The sequence below is a fragment of the Leucoraja erinacea genome, chromosome 3 (genome assembly GCF_028641065.1).
Source record: "Leucoraja erinacea ecotype New England chromosome 3, Leri_hhj_1, whole genome shotgun sequence".
NCBI classification, from domain to species: domain Eukaryota; kingdom Metazoa; phylum Chordata; class Chondrichthyes; order Rajiformes; family Rajidae; genus Leucoraja; species Leucoraja erinaceus.
The window spans coordinates 101918785-101941485 of NC_073379.1; the positions used below are offsets into that span (position 1 = coordinate 101918785).

At 42.4% G+C, this 22701-nt stretch overlaps 1 protein-coding gene across 4 annotated transcripts in view; it reads left to right on the top strand.

Moving 5' to 3' along the window:
* Positions 1 to 22701, top strand: part of LOC129695891 (multiple C2 and transmembrane domain-containing protein 1-like) — a 426884-nt gene that overhangs the window by 319685 nt on the left and 84498 nt on the right. For 3 of the 4 annotated variants that reach the window (XM_055633326.1, XM_055633327.1, XM_055633330.1), the window contains one exon: positions 17914 to 18033. The exons of the other annotated variant lie outside the window; for it this stretch is intronic. In XM_055633326.1, the coding sequence (XP_055489301.1) occupies positions 17914 to 18033 (120 nt within the window). The remainder of the gene's footprint in view (positions 1 to 17913; positions 18034 to 22701) is intronic. 4 annotated transcript variants of the gene reach the window in all.

Consider the following 22701-nt stretch of genomic DNA (forward strand, 5'->3'; position numbering starts at 1 on the left):
TCTAGGTGATAGAGTGAAAAAATAAATAAAACGGCCTTGAAGCAACACTGTGCTTAAAAGTTTTCTTGAAAATACTTCCCTGAAAGTATTTCCTATTTTGCCCTATTCATCTGATGCCTTCGAGTTCAAGATAGAGTTCTCTTGGAAAAGATTGTGGGGAAAGATAGTTTGTCATTTAATCTATAATACCAGTAAAGCAAGGTTCCCAATGGAAATAACATTGGTTTAGAAATTCTAGAGCACAGATTGATGTCCACGTGCACTACGCAATAGAATTTTGACAAAAAGACTGATTGTGAAGCGTAATTGTGTGTTTACAGTACAGTTTAGGCAATCTGTTAGTTACCTCCTGATTCTCACATGCATATGATGCAGTAGCAGTGGGGAATGTCCAGATGTATATAGTGGGCTCTAAGGTATACAATATATGGACAAGACATCTCTCTGATTTTAATTAGACCTTATGTGATCCATTCATGCAAATATAGGCTTCACAACAAATCCATGGCAATCTTCAGTGTAACTTGAAGAGGCAAACATGTTGCAAACCAATGCAAACCACAGGGAACTGGCTGCAAAATGGTGCATCTTCAGTTGAAAACCTTAACCTATATCATAGCTCTCCTTTGCATCTCACAACTATCGATGCTGCTTCATCTACTACCCCACTTTGCGATCTTCATCCCAACCCATCGGTAGTCAGCTGAACGTGAGCTCTCCATCTCATGCCATGAACCTTGTGGCCTTATTTTCAACTCTCACTGGGTCGGTCTTCTCTACAAACCTTTATCAGGGGGCCTGCATCCCTAAAGCATAACAGTTTGCCACAGCAGGACAAGCAGTGATAAGCCCTAAGTGCTATAAGTGTATAAGGCCTGTTTTATTCCACAGAATCTTGGGTCTTGTGCACAAGCGATTGGACAGACTAGATGCTGGAATAATGTTCCTGATGTTCGGGGAGTCCAGAACCAGGGGCCACAGTTTAAGGATAAGGGGTAGGCCATTTAGAAACATAGAAACATAGAAAATAGGTGCAGGAGGAGGCCATTCGGCCCTTCGAGCCAGCACCGCCATTCATTGTAATCATGGCTGATCGTCCCCAATCAATAACCCGTGCCTGCCTTCCACCCATATCCCTTGATTCCACTTACCCCTAGAGCTCTCTCTTAAATCCATCCAGTGATTTTGCCTCCACTGCCCTCTGTTTTAGAAAAAACGCTGCCACTTACAGCTGTGATTTTTGACCATCTTACTCAGAGTCCTCCGCTGCGCAGGACAAGAGGATTTTTCCCATCGATGAAAAATAAAAGAGTTATTAGTGCTTAAAAAATGTTGAGATTCTCTCTCCTGAAGGCCACGCCCCTTCCGGAGGCACTATAAAACCTGGAAGTGTTGAGTGCTCAGTCAGTCTCTGCAAGTTGGGGGAGCAAGGGGGTCACATCTCTGAGTCTGAGCTGTGAATAACACTGAACACATGGGTTTCGGCCCGAAACGTTGCCTATTTCCTTCGCTCCATAGATGCTGCTGCACCCGCTGAGTTTCTCCAGCTTTTTTGTGTAACACTGAACACATGTCTACTAAACTGTGAGTGGTTTTACTGACTTGTCAGTGCCCTTAATGTGATTTGAAAATATAGTTTGGAAATGCTAAAGCTGTGTTGCCTTTGGTTTGGAAATGCTAAAGCTGTGTTGCCTTTGGTTTGGAAATGCTAAAGCTGTGTTGCCTTTGGTTTGGAAATGTTAAAGCTGTGTTGGCTTTGGTTTGGAAATGCTAAAACTGCCTTGCCTAATTAAAGTTGCCTTGCCTAATCAATGTTGCCTTGCCTTCTATATAATTAAAAGTCTAATCTTGACCACTTCCTGTTTGCGCTTTCCATTGATTTTCGAAAAAATGCTACCATGTACGGCAGTGATTTTTGGCCATCTTACTCAGAGTTCCCCTCAGCTCATCAGGTGTCCAGGATTTTTCCCCTCGATTAAAAGTAAAAGAGTTATTAGTGTTGACATGTTAAAATGTTAAGATTCTCTCTCCTGTCAACCGCGCCATGAAGGCCACGCCCCTTCTAAAACCCAGAAGTGTAGGCGTGGCTCAGTCTCTGCACTTGAATTTGATGGCCTTGCACCCTGCTTAAAATGGAATTTCAAGGAATAGTAGTGAGTCAACTGCCAGCCCACCAGACATGAGTGAGTGAGATGCCAGCACAACAGGCTTGAGTGACTGAGCCGCCAGCCCAAGAATCCATTCAGCCCACAATGTCCATACTAGCCCTCTGGAAACCAGTCCCTTCAGCCCACAACACTCATACTAGTGCTCCAGAAAGCACCCCCCCCCCCCATCCCCCCCCCCCCCCCCCTCCTCGCCCCCTCAACTGGCCACCAATATTGGAATTGGTGGAGAGGTGGAATATTGCGTTAGGGGACCAGCCCTCCCGTGTGAGCTCTTTGGGCTTACGGAATCAAGGGATATGGGGAGAAGGCAGGAACGGGGTACTGATTGTGGATGATCAGCCATGATCACATTGAATGGCGGTGCTGGCTCGAAGGACCGAGGGGCCTACTCCTGCACCTGTCATTTATGTATCTATGTATTATTATTTTGAAAATTCATACATCAAAATAATATTTTGGTGGGGCAAGACATGCAACCAATGCATACTGTTTTTCCAGATACCACAGAATATCAAGGCCATTATTTCTAATATGTTGAACATTGAACCCAGCTTACCTGGGGGATGTGCACATGGTTACAGGCAAAGTGTATATATTCCACACAGATAGAAGCTGGATCACTGCTACTGTGAAGTATCAGTACTGCCTGCTGCCACTGTGGGCAGTCCTCGCAAGTATCACTGCAATGAGCTTCTGGACAGCCCCACACTCTAGCTAAAGTTCATCCAAAACTCTCTTTTTACACTAACCCACACCGAGGCTCACTTAACACGCAGAGAAGATATGTTGGCAGTGTAAGCCAAAGTTACTGGAATGAAATGAGGCTCGTGTGGAGTGTGAAGTTTGGGACAAGTGGCCTGTTTCTTTGGGATGCCCCATCACCAATCCTTTTTTTCCCTTTGATTTTCAAGTAGTTGCTACTAACAGCTATTCTATTGCTGAATAATCTGCATTAAAGATACACTCAAATGCTTGAGTACTCACACAATGCCATGAAATCTGTTTTAAGATGGGAATGAGCATCCCGTTGAAATTGAATACAATCATGAATAGACCTGGTCAAATAAAGATATTGCAGGTTAATAATTTGCAACAATTACAGTAAATCATGAATGAGTTTTGTGAAAATTCAGAAAAATATTAAGATCAAAAACCATCTTTTTGGCAGCCGCAATAGAATATTAATCTGGTTACATAGAAACATAGAAAATAGGTGCAGGAGTAGGCCATTCGGCCCTTCGAACCTGCACCGCCATTCAATATGATCATGGCTGATCATCCAACTCGGTATCCTGTACCTGCCTTCTCTCCACACCCCCTGATCCCTTTAGCCACAAGGGCCACATCTAACTCCCTCTTAAATATATCCAATGAACTGGCCTCAACTACCTTCTGTGGCAGAGAGTTCCAGATACTCACCACTCTCTGTGTGAAAAATGTTTTTCTCATCTCAGTCCTAAAGGATTTCCCCTTTATCCTTAAACTGTGACCCCTTGTCCTGGACTTCCCTAACATGGGGAACAATCTTCCTGCATCTAGCCTGTCCAACCCCCTAAGAATTTTGTAAGTTTCTATAAGATCCCCCCTCAATCTTCTAAATTCTAGCGAGTACAAGCGTTACAAAGGTATGTGGGTGGGATCAAGGTATCCAGTCTCTCAAACTTCCATACCCAAAGGAAAGTGCCTTATATACTTGAGACCTATTTCTAGAAATTCTGTTCAGTAATCCACATTACACACAGACAGAACACGTTGTATTAATTTGCAGTGACCGTCCTAACTTGCTGCTGAAATATTGTTATATAACCACTAGATGGTAGTGCTGCATCATAAATATTAGGAAAAACCCTAATTAATAGAAAAGATCCGAAAGAATTTAAGTCTAGAAATTAGATTTCACCCTTTTTTAGTCTGCTGAACCTGTGGTACATATAGCACTAATGCCCAACCAGATCACCTTCAAAACAAATTATGAAATTGGTTGAAAGTAAATTAGATACGATGTTAGGGTGGTTTAATCCAGAAACATATGTTAGAATGAGACATGCACAGTTCCCATTCAGACCATGCTCGAATGAACACAGTTCCAACAACTTAATGAACTCTGCTGAGGGAGCCAGCCCTTAAAGGCACACTCCTATGGCAGCAGATACCAATGAAACATAAATGCTACTATGAAGGGGACAGAAGGTGCAGGGAAGAGAGACGGAGCTCCAGTATTTAATGAAAGAAATCTCATTCAGCAGAAATAAATACCAGGAAAAAGATCCCATACCCAAAGAGTCATCATAACAATTGCTTGGCCTATGATGACTCCAGCTGGGATAATTCCACTTGTCTAGGCACATGTCAGAAATATGTTTGAGGATCTTACAAGACAAGTTAGGATGAGCTGCACGGACAAATGTGTGTTGAGCCATTCAGTGAATGGATTAGAGAATCACTCATTGATCTGTTATGATTAGCACTTTGGCTCTGCAGGAGATGGTGTGAAGAATGGTGGATTGGATTATGTATATGGACGGGTAAGGAATGGAAGGTTATGGTCTGAGAGCAGATAGGGGAGAATAAGTGTTCGGCACGGACTAGAAGGGCCGAGATGGCCTGTTTCCATGCTGTAATTGTTATATGGTTATATGGTTATATGAATTCTGATGTGTCATCTGGGCAGAGTATTATTGGTGGACCAGAGTGGTGTTATGGATTAGAACGTGGAGAGGATCACTGTCCAGGTGGAGGGCTATGATTTAGGAGGCTCCCTTTAAAGTTGCTCACTCTATCAGGGACTGCAAATACTGGAATCCTGCACAGTGGACAAAGTGATGGAGTAACAAACAGAAATTGGAGCTCTTTCTCAAAAACAAATGTGCTGATTGTGCCTAATAGGAAATTAAGTTTAGATAAGATAAGGATGATTTTTTATCAGAAAATGAAAATAGAAGTGTAGAAAATTCCCTCTTATTTGTTTCACATTTTTTGCAAAGACATATGGATATTATGTCATTTTTATCATTTAAAAGTAAATTGGATAGTTATATGGACGGGAAGGGAATGGAAGGTTATGGTCTGAGCGCAGGTATATGGGACTAGGGGAGAATATGTGTTCGGCACAGACTAGAAGGGTCGAGATGGCCTGTTTCCGTGCTGTAATTGTTATATGGTTATTATATGGTTATATTATGTAGGTTTGCATTACGGGATTTGTGAGATCCGTGGTAGCAAGTGGAGCCAAAGTGGAAACAAAGTGCGGCTCTTCCACAGGTGCCTGGCAGGTGTGTGCCTGGAAAACATGTGATGTGGTGCCATTTATGCCATTTATTCCGGGAATTTGTGCATTCCTGAGGCATGATCTTGAGTTTCCAGATACAATCCTAAATATTTCAGTGTTCACCAGGGACTCCCAAGTGTGGGGATGTTGTAATTATTCAAGGAAGTTTCAATGTCAGTTTATTGTCACATGTAGCAATTAAGCTACAGTGAAACTCGATTTACTATACTAAAGCAAATTCTTGATTTTCTTCCCTCCATCTGCATGTTAATCTTTCCCCATGACAGAACCCAGAAAGGGATATTTGTCCTGGGAGTTTGATGACAAGTAGGTATGTTGCAAACTCTACCATCAGCGGGGCTGCAGATCTGTCCCTGCCCGTGTGCGCGATTTTGGCGCCGTTGAGAGGAGGTCCGGTTTAAAACGCGATTTTCCCTAGGCTATTCAAATCGAGGATGTTCAGCCTACTTAGTTGCTGATGAAAAATTGCTGTGAGGTTCATTCGCTGCAGCTATTTTTAAACTTAATTGGTTAATTTAATTGTTAAAGTAGGATAAAAATTATCCTCTAAACCTGCGACCACCGACAACGGGACGGATCTCATACAGGGGACAACGGAAGGTAGGTTGTTTATTTTTACATTAAAAAGGGCTTCTTAAGATCTCTTTATACAAAGTTTTATGTTGCGAGTAGCTAATTTGGGGCCCCATTAAATCCTGCAGTATTTTTCTGGGCATATGGGGTACAAATCCACCGCAATGGGAACGTTCCAAACCAGCGCGTTCCACAGAGTTCCACAGGATCCCACTCGAAAGCTGATTTAAATGGCCATTAATTTACAGCAATTGAACACTAAATTCCTTCCATTTGGCCTATAAATTAATGTAAATGAGATTTAAAAATCATGTTTTATTGTGAATTATTTGTGAATGTTATTTGGACACTTAGGCTATTTAAAAATGTTAATCTTTTCTTAAGAAATGGATAGATGTTTAGATCTAGTTATTGAAGTTTGGAATTAGCTACAATTGGGTAACTAATTATATGCTTTAATTTCAGGTCATCCAAGTAAGATTGTTTCATATTTGTTTCAGAATGCGTCAATCTATAATAACTGAAAATGTCTTTCAGTTCTCTTAATTTTAATTAAAGTTATGGCCATTTCACTGTCCTCGATCACAGCTTTTGTGTAAAGTCAATGGAAAATCAATAGGGAACAAGATGCTAATTTCCGAGTATGAAAATGCCCATAACATTTTTAATACTGAAGATATGAAAGTGAATTAGTTGTCAAATTAAACTTATTTTTGTGTTAATTTATCTTATGGGATAAATTGCAGACTTGATTTTTTAAATCTCAAAATGTTGTAACATTGCTATGTCAAGCATGTAAATTATATGACTTGTAGTTAGGGACCCACTGCCGGGAATATTAGTCGTGGAAAGGACAACTGTATTGGTTCACGTAGTTTAGTTTAGAGGTACAGCGTGGGAAACAGGCCCTCGGCACACCGAGCCTGCACCAACCAGCGATCCCCGCATACTTTGACTATCCTAATAAAACACTAGGGCCAATATTACAATTACAATTATACCAAGCCAATTAAGCTACAGACCTGTACATCTTTGGAGTGTGGAAGGGAAACCGGAGTAAACCCACGCCGGTCACGGGGAGAACACATACTCCATACAGACAAACACCTGTAGTCTGGATCGAACCCGGGTTTCTGGTGCTGAAGGCAGCAATTCAACCGCTGCACCAAATCCTGGGAATCAAAGGATTTGACAGAAGCTGCTTTAGTGGTGCTTTCAAATGCCTTGAGATCCCTGCTGCAGGTAGTCCATGTCTCAGTGGGCATAGTGGGCAGGGATCACTAGTGTTTGGTAGATTGGCAGTGTCAGGTTTGAGATCGTGATCTTGAAACACTCATTATCTTGATCAACCAAAAGCTGTCCTGGCGCTTGGACGGAAATAATCAAAGTTTTACCATCAAATTCTGCCTTTGCTGAAAGGTAACTCCCGAGATATGCCCTTCAATATCACAGTAAGCACTGACAGACCAATACAGAGCCTTTGGCTTGTGCATGGTGTGTGTAATGGCCCTGTCCCACAGTACAAGTTCATTCCAAGAGCTCTCCCAAGTTTGCCCTGATTCGAACATGGAGATTTACAGTAATGGCCGCTCGTCGGTACTCGGGGCTCTCGTGGACATTTTTCAACATGTCGAAAAATCTTCATGAGTCTTCCCGTGTTCACCTGCTGTTAGAGAGTCTTCCCGAGTACCTGCCGTTAGCGTTACGAGCCGCTAAGAGACGTTCTCAAGCTCTGACGTACCCGCTACGTTCATTCTCCGTGCTTACCACGAGCCTGATTTTTTTTTTTTTAAACTCGGGAAAGCTCTTGGAATGAACTCGTACCGTGGGACAGGGCCACAAGGCTCAGCTGTTCACATGTTTCAGTGTATATCAACAATAATTTGGATGTTGACCTCTACGTACAAGCAAACCAAGCTGTGTATAATAGCTTGATGACTGAAGTTCAGGTGACCTTGGTTCTGGAGTGTAGTTGCCCTGGGTTGAACAGTTTGTTACTAGTTTTGAAGATCAGCTCCATTCCTGCAGAAGGATTGATGAAGGAGGGATGCAGCAATATGGCAAAAAAAATATTCGGAGAAATGATGGGGCAATAACACAGTCTTGCTTGCCACTGGCTATCACTGAGATTGGCTGTGTTTTACCCCTATTAGTTAGAATCGTAATGATTTTCTTTGAGACAGCCAAATTTGAGGAGGTTATTCCGTAGTTCTACCCAATTGATGAAATCAAATACCACCATGTCCTTCATTATATCCTCCTCTTTCCAGATGTGAATTAAATATCAATTCACAGCTGAAGCTCTTCAGCAATCACTGCTCGATGTTATACAAAGCTACAGCATGAACGAATATCCCCAGCCAGCACTACGTCAAGGGGACCACAAACTTTGTTTTTTTTTGTTACAGAATTATTTGATTTGGAGCTGATATAACTTTATTCAATCATATCATTGTGATTTTTTTTTTTGGATTTTTTTGTTGTAAATTTAGCTAAAGTTTGAAATGTCTGCGGTTGGCTTTATTCATTTAAAAGATTCCACACGTGGCCTGCTAGGACGTCCACTGGTTTTAAACATAATATAAGGATTGAAAAGATGTGCAAAGCTGAATAAGCTGTGAGAATAAAGATGAGGAGGGAAGTCTCTGGACATTTGCTTTCAACCTGAAACATCTTCATTTCACAAGTGGTTGTGACTGAAATCTGCCAGATGCTGCCATCTCAAAGCCAGGATAGCTTTATATGTGGTTGTCCTAGTGAAATAGCAGCTTGTATGTGTGCCCTGAGGGTAAGAGTGAGCTAATATATATATATGAATGGGGAGAAGCATGTTCAAGTGAGAGAAATTGCTAGCGAGTAGATGATGAGGATGTAGTTAATTGAGCTGTTGATTTTATCAGGGTTTCTGTTTAAAAATTAACTCCATCACGATTCATGCAAGATTTTTTAACTTCCTGCTTTACTTTTCTGTTCTTGGGCCAATAATCTTGGTAACATCCCACCATAACAGTCTTCAAACCAGTGTCCAGACCTGTCCATTTCCCTCCATTGATCCGACTGCAAATGTTTTTTGAACATTATTTCCCCCACCACCTACATATAGTGCATATTTTTGAGTGGTCTTTGGCCCTTACAAATACAGGATTTTTTTTCTTTTGAACACTATGCAATGCAGAATTAATTTTACCTGGAATAAATCGCATTAACGTTCATTCTGGGGTGAAGTTGCACCTGCAACAAAATTGAATCTGCCACTTCCATTCACAATCAGTGAAGCACATCTGATGTTTTCCCAGCTGTAGAACAAGGGCTACCCTTCACGTCCATGTCTGCTTGCATCAGATTTCACTTCACCCAAAACTGAGCAGCCATGAAACCTTCAAAGTGCCAGGATACTGGTGGAAAATGTTGCTGGACTCCTGAAGATAAGATAAGGGGGAAATCCTTTAAAACCGAGATGAGAAGAACTTTTTTCACACAGAGAGTGGTGAATCTCTGGAACTCTCTGCCACAGAGGGTAGTTGAGGCCAGTTAATTGGCTATATTTAAGAGAGAGTTAGATGTGGCCCTTGTGGCTAAGGGGATCAAGGGGTATGGAGAGAAGGCAGGTACGGGATACTGAGTTGGATGATCAGCCATGATCATATTGAATGGCGGTGCAGGCTCGAAGGGCCGAATGGCCTACTCCTGCACCTAATTTCTATGTTTCTATGTTTCTAAGATTCCATTATCAGCATTATTCAAGGGCACAGTATAAACCAGGTATCACAGGTGATTTCATGACCGTCTGATGCACAGCCTAGCAAACTGTAGTCAGCAGTGAGCACTGGAGAAAGAGCAATGAGGACACCTGGAGAAATGACAAAGCTGCCTCACAACTCTAGTGATCTGGGTTCAATTCTGGCTTTCAATGCTTTTTGTGTGGAGTTTGCATGTACTTCCCTTTACCGTGTGGTAGTTCCATTTCATCCCATTTACTTAAAATCCCCAGATTGGTAAATTAAATGGCCATTGTGAAGTACCTTTTGGTGTGGAAGAATTTGGAAGGAATGAATGGGAATATGGGGAGAATAGATTGCAAGGAAAATTAGTGGGGAATTGGATTACTCCATGAGCTGATACAGACTTTAGTTTAGTTTGGAGAAACAGAGCGGATATAGGCCCTTTGGCCCACCAAGTCCATTGCAACCAGCGATCCCTGTGCACTAACACTATCTTGCACATACTGGGAACAATTTACATTGATACCAAGCCAATTAGCGTACAAACCTGTACGTCTTTGGAGTGTGAGAGGAAACCGAAGCTTCCCGGAGAAAACCTACGCAGGTCACAGGGAGAACATACAAAACTCCGTACAGACTCCATAGTCAGGATCGAACATGGGTCTCTGCTGCTGTAAGGCAGCAACTCTACTGCTGTGCTGCCTTTGCGGGTTTCAATGGCCCTCTCCCATTTCTTACAGAGATATGGAATCTGAGAATCCTCAGTCACGCTCTGAAGAGCTGGAGTCCATGGCAAACTACTGCGGGGGGATATTAATTGCCTCATCTCAGTTACAGCTGATGTATCTCTCTTTGACACATTTTCCTCTCACTGCATGGAGCAGTTCTCACAGCAATCTCCTGCCAGGACCCTCTCAGAATGGCACTGGAAGTTTTGCCAGTGAGCAGGACCTGTGACATGTATCTCACTCAGCAAGACTAATCACAACAGTTGCACCCTCCCTTTGACAGACAGAGTGATTCTGTTGTGTGGCCGCCATGGGCAGTGTGCCTTTAACAGCCAACATGCTTCTGGGTATTTGCAGCAAATGCGCTGAAATTGGAGAGGTCCCATCAAAAATCATGTAGATCATACTTTAGCGTTTTTTGATATGCAAATCATGCTAACACATGCTTTCAGGCTTGTTTTTGGCTAAGTGTGTTTGGAGTGGGATACAATTTGGTATTAGCACTAAACAGAACAATATTTCAATGCATAAAATTAGGTACGTACTAATTTATAGGCAGAACGTTAATTCAGAATTTCCTGCTGATTTCTACAGCAAAGGTGTTCCATTATGCTGTCATATGCTGGGAGAATGGAGCGGCTGGGCTTGTATACTGTGGAGTTTAGAAGGATGAGAGGGTATCTTATTGAAACATATAAGATTGTTAAGGGTTTGGACACGCTAGAGGCAGGAAACATGTTCCCGATGTTGGGGAAGTCCAGAACCAGGGGCCACAGTTTAAGAATAAGGGGTAAGCCATTTAGAACGGAGACGGGGAAACAATTTTTCTCACAGAGAGTTGTGAGTCTGTGGAATTCTCTGCCTCAGATGGTGGTGGAGGCCGGTTCCCTCGATACTTTCAAGAGGGAGCTAGATAGGGCTCTTAAGGATAGCGGAGTCAGGAGATATGGGGAGAAGGCAGGAACGTGGTACTGATTGGGGATGATCAGCCATGATCACATTGAATGGCGGTGCTGGCTCGTAGGGCCGAATGGCCTACTCCTGCACCTATTGTCTCTTGCCTATTACTTTCACATGGCTAGGATTCTAAAATGTAATTGAATATATTTTCCTGAAAATTACCAGCAGTATATTTAATATTGTTTTTTAACAGGAAGATTCTCTTTTGCTGTTGTATTTTTATTTCTTTATTTTTTTAACTTTAGAATGAAATTAAGTTGCCTTTTCTGGGCTTCCATCATAGCACATGCTCTTAGGGAGAATCAGAGGGCTAATGCCCCTGTCCCACTTAGGAAACCTGAACGGAAACCTCTGGCGACTTTGCGCCCCACCAAAGGTTTCCGGGCGGTTCCCGGAGGTTGCAGGTGGTTGCCGGAGGTTGCAGGTAGTGGAAGCAGGTAGGGAGACTGACAAAAACCTCCGGAAACCTTGGGTGGGGCGCAAAGTCTCCAGAGGTTTCCTAAGTGGGACAGGGGCATTAGGATCTCTGTCTTCGGAACTCAGTATTTTCATAAGCATTAGTGATGCTGGAAAAGGCAATACAAGATCTGGATGTCTCCTGGTTATTTAACTGCTATTTAGCTTCACTTCCAAATCACTAAGCTGAGCTCTGGTGTTTAGAGTGAACTAGCAACATGCTACACATTTTATACAAAAAGTTAGAGTAACTCATCAGGACAGGCAGCATCTCTAGAATGGGTGGGTGACGTTTCAAGTTGAGACCCTTCTTCATACAGGTCTTGACCTGAAACATCACCCATTCCTTCTCTCCAGAGATGCTGCCTGTCCCACTAAGTTACTCCAGCTTTTTGTGTCTATCTTCGGTTTAAAACGGCATCTGCAGTTCCTTCCTACACACTATTTTAAAGTTAGGCAAAGGGAAAGCAAGACTAAATCATGTATCATAAAGGGTGTAAATGGATATGAATATTGCAGTTCTTCATTGCACTAAAACAGTCATGTGCTGTAAGTATGTTCATCAGTAGAAACCCATTTAGTAATAATGTGTAAAATACAGGAATGGAGCTTACAGTCCACTAGGGGCGCAGCAGTGAAGGCGCCTCTGCCTACAGCCTGTCCGTTTTTTCCCCTCTTTTTATTTTAGTTTGTCTAAACTGGTTGTTTTGGGGATTCTTTAGCCTTTTATGTGGGGGCGGGGGGTAGGGTAAGGGGGAAACAGTTTCCCAGTCACTTTCTGGCAAGGATGCGACTATTTCTCTGAGTCGCGTCCTTGCCCCCCCTCTTCGCGGCCTACCACTGGATCGGAGCGGCCTTTCCTACCTGAGACCAGGGACCGGACCAGAGCTTCGGCAGCGGCGGCGCGGCGCTGGATTCACCGTGGAGCGGGCGATACCTTCCTGGATCGCCATTTGGAGCTCCGGAGCGTCGGGCCTGGAGCTGTGGTTCGCGGAGCTCCCAACGCTGGCGCAACATCGCAAAGTCCCTGGGGCCCTTTGCCAAGGGCCGCCAGCGTGAATCACCGCCCGGCGCGGCCTGGGGACGTCGGGAGCCGCGGACTCTGCTAGGAAGCAGCCGATTCGGAGGTCCCAACCACCGAGGTTGGCCTCCAGTCCCGACGTCGGAGTTCCCAACATCCCGCCAAGCGGGCCTGACCGGCGGGCTATCCGTAGCGGCGACTGCGGAGGGCCCCGGAGGCCCCGACCACGGGTGAACATCATGGAAGAGACTGACTTTGATGCCTTCCCTCACAGTGGGGAAACTTTTGATTCTGCTGTGTGGGGATGTTTTATGTTGAACTCTATCGTGTTGTGTGTTTTTTATTTTATTGTATGGCTGTATGGTGATCACATTTCACTGTGCCAACTGGCACATGTGACAAATAAATGTATCTTGTATTGTGTACAGAAAAGCAGTGCAAGGGCAAAGACTAACTGTACTAAAATCAATATAGATTAATGAGGATTAATAACAAGCCCTGACTAAATCAATGAATGAAAAGTTGAGTGCAGTTTCTGACCAATAATTGTTGGCGCATTTAGGGAAAGGTTTAACATGCTCCTGTACATTTAGTGGCTGAAACTGCACTTAATGTTCAATACTCACATATATACTGGTAGTGTGAGTGATACACAGTGCTGTGACTTCATGTGCTGGTTATTAGCTTGTCCATGACCTGGACACTTATATTCTCCCATTGGATAAGATTGAAAGCACTTTTTTTTAAGAAGTGATCAGTTGTCAGTGTGACCAACAAAGGTCCGCCCCACTAAACCTCCGAATCCCCCAGTATCAGACGAATAATTTATGAACATACCATGAACATCTTTGGTAGAAATCTGATTTGAAGGGCAAAAGCATCGCTCAAAAACGAAAGGATGATTTTGGAGGGATATGGAGCACATGCAAGCAGAGGAGATCAGTTTGATGCAGACATGTCCCTGCACTGTACTGTTCTATGCTCTAAATGTTGGAGCAGGTATGAGGGCTATCAGAGTTCTGACTAAAATGTTGGGAAGGTCAGAGCATGAAAACAAAGTTTTACGAAATATTTGTAAAATGCAGAGATCTTAATCTTCACAGAATGACAACCTTGTTAGTTGATCAGTGAAGAGAATAGAATGGAAATCGTGTAAACAAAAAGGACATTCCTTCCTGGCAGATTATAAATCCTTGCAGTACAGGAAGAAGATAGAAAACTTGGTAACATGGTGTCAGGACAGCAGCCTCTCCCTCAATGCCAGCAAAATGAAGGAGTTAGTTATCAACCTCGGGAAGCATGGTGGAGCATGCATGTTGGATCAATGATGCCAAAGTGGAAATAGTTGAGACCTTCAGTTTCCTTGGCATTAATGTTACTAACGACCTGTCGTGGACTGACCACATTGACGCGACAACCAAGAAGGCACACCAATGCCTCTAGTTGACTCAACAGACTGAAGACATTTGACTTTTCTCCAATGACTCTTACAAACTTCTACAGGTGCACCATTTAAAAAAATCATGCGGTCAGGTCAGCTTTGTTTGGGAACAGCTCTGCCCAGGGCCGCAAGTAATTGCACAGACGTGGATGTGCCCAGCACATCACAGACCAGACTCACAACCTTGGTCACCATCTACACATCACAATGCCTTGGAAAAGCAGCCAACAGAATCAAAACCATGTCCTACCCGTCATTCCTTCTTCTCCCTGCTCCCATTGGACAGAAGATACAGAAGCTTTAAAGTATGCACCGTCAGACTCAAAAGCAGCTGCTTCCCCTCTGTTATTAGTCTTCTGAATGGTCCTTTCATAAGAGGTACTGTCCAATTCACCTTTACCCCATTGCGGACATTGGACTTTGCCTATGGGACTGTTGCACAACTATGCTAAGAATTCTATTCTACACTCTGTATCTATTGTACTTGAGTTTGGCTTGCTTTATTTATGTATAGTATATGATCTGATTGGATATCATGCAAAACAAATGTTTTCACTATACATTGGTACACATGACAATAATAAACCTTAAGATTGCCATCAAGATATTGTGACTAAAATTGATTTGAACACCTATGACATAACATTGATAATTGATGAATGGCATCATTATAATAGAAGTATAGGAAATTTTTCATAATCTGAATGTATTCAGTATTGATACTACAGCTGCGTGGACAATGGGATCTCACAAACTTCTCATCTTCTGTGGCAGATTGTTGTGATGTATATTTCAGATATGGATGTCAAATTTTGAACTGTCAAGTCTCTTTCTCACTTGGCACAATTGTGGGGCCATACAACACAATGGAGCATGTAATCATTGTGAATATGAAACTTTTGTCCCCAAGTACAGTGGGGCGATCATTTGCACAATACTATCATGGACTAATACATGTGACACAGCTACATTTGGGAAAATAAGGTCAAGCAGGTTTACCCGTGATGTTGGTTCCCTTATTATGTGCCACAGAAACGGTTTGTAAGAGCTGTCATTCGGGTCTTGGTCAGATTGATCTGGGTGCTGCTCCTAAACCTCTCTTAATGTTACCCGCCTAGTGTAATTCCGTCCCCTTCATATTTTCAGGGCTTCCAAGCATATGTGTCAATGGATTCATTAAGGCCCTGTCCCATTTACGTGTCCTTGGCACGCAAATTACCCGACCTTGTTGTCGCGTTGAGGCGCGCGGTCATTATGTGGCCGCGCGAGGCCGGTCCCACTGAGAAGCGCGGAGGGGTGTGGAGTTGTGCACGATATCGCGTGCCACTCCGGGATTTTGTACCGAACTAAATCTTCGCGCGTCAACAGCCTGTCGCGGAACTGACGGCCAAAGTGGGACAGGCCCAAGACCCTGGTGCGACGCAACATCTCATCTTCAACAGCAGCAGAAGCAGGCAAACGATCGTCAAACTCGGCCGTTGCGGTCCGGATCCGCCCCCACTTCTACTTCCAGAGTGGGGCCAAGAAAATTGAAGATAGTTACAAAATGCTGGAGTAACTCAGCGGGACCGGCAGCATCTCTGGAGAGAAGGAATGGATGAAATTTTGGGTCAAGACCCTTCTTTCAGACTGAAGAAGGGTCTCGACCCGAAACATCACCCATTCCTTCTCTCCAGAGGTGCTGCCGGTCCCGCTGAGTTACTCCAGCATTTTGTGCCCATCTTCAAATGACGTCACGCGCTCCAGACGGCTGTGCGGGCGCATGGAGATGGGCGCGACCTTCGCGGGACCGTCACGCCTCAACGAGACGACGAGGTCGCGTAATTAGCATGCCAAGGACACGCAAGTGGGACAGGGGCTTTAGCATTATTCCTTTTACATAATTGAAAATGAACATAAGATTTACACCATAGTACGTATATATATCCAAAGACTGAAATGCCTGTTTGTTAATTATTCATAACTCTTTTCAAAATAAATTTCTATTGTTAAGAAACGTTAGAAGCTTATGGGCCTGTCCCACTAACGCAACTATTTCGGCGACTGCCGGTACCCGTCATAGGTTGTTGCAGGTCGCTGAAAATTTTCAACATGTTGAAAATTCATTGGCGACCAGAAAGACGCTACGACTCTTTGGGCGACTGAGGAGACGACTCATGACCTTACAGGCGACACCCTGGCGACGTGGTCGCGAGTAGTCGCCCAATGAGTCGTACTTTGTTCTGTTCTCCATTGGATTTTCAACGTTGAAAGTTTTTGGCGACCTGCTGCGACTATAACGGATGCCGTCAGTTGCTACAACAGTCGTGTAAGTGGGACAGGCCCTTTAGAAACTCTAAACTGTATCCAGAATTGTTGGATTCTCATGTCAAAAAATTAGATTTAATCTAATTTTGTTTGGTTGCCCCAAAGGAAATAGCATTTATGAGGCAAAAATAAACTCAAAATGACATTTGGGTGGTTTATACACTGAAACAAGCAGCTACATACTAGTTGCGACAGATAAGGTATTTGAGCAACTTCCAGTCAGTTGAGAAGCTTCCCATTCATGAAATCGGGTGTTAGCAGAATGCCCCTTTAAATATAGAAATGCAAGAACCTGTTCCTAATTCTATTGCAACTGTTACACAGTATGATCATTGCAGCGCTTTGTGCCCCAATTCATATTGGTTCAGGCAGAAATGTTCCTTGGCCAACAAATTGGAGGAACAGCACCTCATATTTTGCTTGCGCATCTTACAACTCAGCGATATGAATATTGATTTCCCTAATTTCAAGTAACCCTTGCATTCCCTCTCTCTCCGTCCCTCTCCCACCCTAGTCGTCCTGTTAGTTTCACTGTTCATATCCCTTCATTATCACCCCTTCCACAGCCAACAATGAACCATTGTTGGCTCCACGTTTCTCAGTCATCGGTGCTGGCTCTGATTTGTTCTGTACCTTTTCATACCTTTAGTTTCCCTCTCCCCTGACTCTCAGTCTGAAGAAGGGTCTCGACCCAAAAAGTCAGATGTTCCTTTTTTCCAGAGATGCTGCCTGACCCGCTGATTTACTCCAGCATTTTGTGTCTATACACAATTAGCCTGTATGTTCTTTAGTCATTATGCCATAGAAGACTAAGTATCAGGTGAGCATAACTGTTTAAAGCAAGAAATACACCTTTGCCTAAGTGAAGTCAAAAGAAAAGAATTATTATTGGAAAATATGAGTCATTAACCTAAGCAGTTAGATTTACTAGCTCAATAACGTTCTATTTAAATATAACAAAACAAATTTAGGTACCGGTCCCAGCGGATACTTGCAAGATAATCTCCCTTGGCATCTCTAATATGAAGTGCATAAACAGTTAGCAGCTCACAATATTGGCCACATTTTAGCTAATCAAATAACACATAGGAGCATTATCCAAACTTGGCAGTAATACTAATCGTGATATTCAGGAGGAGAGAATGGAAAAGGTCAGGGAAAGATCAAAAGTAGACAGAAAAGTAATGTTCTTTATGATACCCTATTTGGTTTGGTTTTGAATGACGACATGCTCATTATTTTGTCTAGGTCTATCTTGTTGTAGTTTGGAACTTTGAACTCTTTATGGTCCCACTGATGCTGCTCATTTTGATGATGTACAACTATTGGTTAATTAGATCAGGAAAGGACAACACTTTGCATTCAATGGTAAGAATCACATTTTGTCAATTTTTTTCTTAATTTTCCTTGGGCTAAAACTTGTCATGAAATTATTGAAACTTCTTGTGACAAATCTGCCATCCGAGCCATCTTGACGAACATTACTGCTTTTAACCATGGTAAACTGTAACGATGCTTAAATCTATTACATTGCTCAACCACTATACAAATGCATAGTTGTCTTAAATATTAATCTGGATATTTACTGTATCGATTTATATTTTGAATTGATTGCTCGTTAATTCATGCTCATTTGAATTGCAATTTGTGACGCCCTCGGGACCACTATTTAAAGAATAAAGAATATTTATTCTTTAAATTTTCCCATAAACTTCCTGTCTGATACCATCAAAATTAACCTTGCCCCAATGCAGAACTTGTACTTGTGGGCCTGCCCTGTCCTTATCTGTAATTATTTTAAAACTAATAGAACTGTGATCATTGGACCCAAAATTTTGCCAACGACATTTCAGTCATTTACTCTTCCCAATTTTCTAAAAATAGTTCAAGTTTTGCCCTCTCTCTTATAGGGACATTGCCTAAGAAACATAGAAACATAGAAAATAGGTGCAGGAGTAGGCCATTCGGCCCTTTGAGCCTGCACCGCCATTCAATATGATCATGGGCTGATCATCCAACTCAGTATCCTGTACCTGCTTTCTCTCCATACCCCCTGATCCCTTTAGCCACAAGGGCCACATCTAACTCCCTCTTAAATATAGCCAATGAACTGGCCTCAACTACATTCTGTGGCAGAGAATTCCAGAGATTCACCACTCTCTGTGTAAAAAATGTTTTTCTCATCTCAGTCCTAAAAGATTGCCCCTTTATCCTTAAACTGTGACCCCTTGGTCTGGACTTCCCCAACATCGGGAATAATCTTCCTGTATCTAGCCTGTCCAACCCCTTAAGAATTTTGTACGTTTCTATAAGATCCCCCCTCAATCTTCTAAATTCTAGCGAGTACAAGCCGAGTCTAACTACAAGCCGAGTTTAAACTTTCCTGAATGCACCTGACAAATTCCACCCTGCCTAAACCCTTGGCACTACAGTATAACTGTCTTTACTATGAGAGCCCTATTGGCCTTGCAACTGCCTGCAATCTTCCAGCATATTTGTTCTAATAATTCATGGTGATTATTTAGGGGGCCCAACAAGATGGTCATCCCCATTTTATTTCTCAGCACCACCCATCTAGCTTCACTGGACGAACCATCAGAAATGTCATTGTTAAAATGTCAATAGCCTGAAACAATGTTATCGTTAAAATGCTAAAAGCTGCAATGAAAGGGGGAGAGGAAAAAAACAAAGCAAGTAAAGATCCTTGAGAGGGCAGAAGACAGAGAAGATGAAACGTCAAAGAGATGATGAAGTTGGGTGAAATCTCTTGCACAGTGAGTGAAAAACAAAACGTGCATCTTGAGGTGGTGTAAGGCGGGCATTGCCTGCAGAGAATGAGCATTGAATGCTGGAAATCTGAGATAAATTTACTGGAAATCAAGAATACTGCAGATGCCAGAATTTCTGTACCTCTTTGTCCACCTCAAAGTATTTTGGAAACTACCTGTCTTTTGGCTCACCTTGTTCCCTTTAGTTTCTCTTTTAAATATTATGAAAATTCTTGAGGAAATATTTGAAACTTTGTCTGTCCATGATGTTAGCAAGACAAATTTGATATGAATTCCATATGAAGAAAGACTGGATAGACTCGGCTTGTACTCGCTAGAATTTAGGAGATTGAGGGGGTATCTTATAGATACTCACAAAATTCTTAAGGGGTTGGACAGGCTAGATGAAGGAATATTGTTCCCGATGTTGGGGAAGTCCAGAACAAGGGGTCACAGTTTAAGGATAAGGGGGAAATCTTTTAGGACCGAGATGAGAAAAATATTTTTCACACAGAGTGGTGAATCTCGGGAATTCTCTGCCACAGAAGGTAGTTGAGGCCAGTTCATTGGCTATATTTAAGAGGAAGTTAGATGTGGCCCTTGTGGCTAAAGGGATCAGGGGCTATGGAGAGAAAGCAGGTACAGTATACTGAGTTGGATAATCAGCCATGATCAAATTGAATAGCGTTGCAGGCTCGAAGGGCCCAATGGCCTACTCCTGCACCTATTTTCCATGTTTCTATGTTAAATTATTGATAGGGGTTAATCATTTTTGGGGGCAGTTGGAGGTTAAGAAGGAAGTATTGGGACTCTTGAAGTGCATTAAGGTTGATAAATCCCCAGGACCTGATGGGATGTATTCCAGATTATTGAGCGAGGCCTGAAAGGAGATTGCGGGAGCCTTGACAATGATCTTTGCATCTTCTCTATCCACAGACAAGGTCCCAGAAGACTGGAGAGTAGCTAATGTTGTTCCTTTATTTAGGAAGTGAAGGAGAAATAACCTAGGAAAGTAAAGGCTGGTAAGCCTAACGTCAGTGGTTGGGAAGCCATTGGAGAGGATTCCATGGGATAGGATTTACTCTTTGGAAGAGAATGGGTTTATTTAGGGCATTAGATACATTTAAGAGGTTTTTGGATAGGCACATGGATATGCAGGGAATGTAGGTATATGGATAACATGCAGGCAGAGAAGATTTGTTTTATTTTGCATTATGTTCTATGTTCGGCGCAGACAATGTTGGCCAAGGGGGCTGTTCCTGTGCTGTGCTGTGCTGTTCCATGCTCTATGAAACCTCAGCATTGGAGGCCTCCGCAGCAAAGGTGGAATCCTGATGCTTATTAATGACAGACGTCAGCACTTCATTACACACACACACACACACACACACACACACACACACACACACACACACACACACACACACACACACACACACACACACACACACACACACACACACACACACACACACACACACACACACACACAGCAGTTATGGAACCTTGTCTTCCTGGAATAACACTATAATTTCAGTCATGCTCTTGTTCATAATTATTCGGACTTTAAGGCAATAGTGATAAAATAGCCGCAGAATAAAAACCAAAAGTAAATGAGTCATACATAATAAATAAAATAAGTGGAAGAACAAAAGTCGATGCAGTCAGACAGGATGCGGGACATCCTTTCATTTTTCTATTGACTTCTCGTTTGTATCTGATTTCATGCTGCGCATTCTTGCTTATTGCTTTCTTCCCTCCTATCACCTCTACCTAAGATCAGATGTTGCTACCAAAAGTGCCAAAAATCATTGTAAATCTATTGAATAATGTTTTGTGACACGCATAAAACAAAATACTGAACTTACATTTTATTTTAGTTTCTATTCAATAATTTAATACTAACCCTTTGTCACAGCTTTTTCAGTTCCACTTATTCTGAGCTCAATTCCTCCCTGCCGCAAGTATTACGTGCATGGGAAGACAAAAAAATCTAGCAGGCAGACGGACAAAAGTTCATTTTTGTTGAATTTAATGACACAACTGAATTTTTTTTTTTTTAGCAAACTAAACCAGTCAACCTTTTCTAACAATGAAATTACTAAAGAGCTTTGCTCTTTTCATATTTACTCAAGTGATGTTTTGCTCTTAGATCAATAGAATCACTGAATAACAAGCAAATAACTGCTGTTATGTATCTAAATCCCTGCATAGATGTGGTTCAATTACTTTTAATGCTTAACACAGGAGCAGCCTGGAGGCTTAATGGTAACACATGCAGCTCATATATTCTTAAGTCGGATCATAATCTCTGTGGTTGAAATCAAAGTTGTCTGCCAACTCCTGGAGGTCCATTGGTTGTTAACTGACAAGTTTGACATACATGCTGAAGGACTGTTATCTGCCTACCGTTCTCATCCTTTCCAACCTTCCCCAACTTTAACCCAAGCAATAGTACATCTTCTGGGTAAAATGCAGCATCAGTATGTTCTTCACATTAGCGGAGTCTGAAGTAATGGGCTAGATCCAACTGGAAGGAAGCCAGTATGAATGTTGGGATGCCTAACATGATGCTGCATTGCTGGCAATTACAACCAATGTCAGTTATGCCCATTGAAAGATATTTCTCCATACATGGTTGTGACATCTCAAGATAATTCTTTGTTTGCAGCCCGTGTCTCCCACAAGGCTGATTTAGATGAGGCTGGCCTCTTTGTTTATCTTGGTGAACTTCAACATTAGTTGGAGTTACAACAGAAAGTGACTGTGTGGGGAATTTGGAGACTAATATTGCTGCAGCTTAGCAACATTCCTCGAGGTGACAAGTAGCACTACAATCCAACTCAAGTAAATAAAGTACCAAGCAAGGCTGGCCATATGCCCAATGGAATAGAATAGCATTCAATGAATTGGATTAAACATATGATTGGAGTTTGAGCAGTTGGCTGTTTCAAAAAAACACTTGCGTGGCGATAATAAATAAGTGAGATTAATTTTGATTGGGAAACTAGTGATGCTTGATTGCTCTACCATAATTCTCCTAATCCTTGAAACATTTTAAACTAATTCTCACCTTATCTTAAAAGAAGTTTTTATTTATGGCCGGACAAATACGAGTATGGATAGGGGTAGGCCCAATAAGCATTGACGGTGATCCGTTGGACTGAATGGCCGGTTTCTGTGATATGATGTTTTATAATACCCTGAACTACAATTTAAGGCTGTGTAGTAATCCAAAGGCACAAAGATTGACTTGAGACGGAATAGG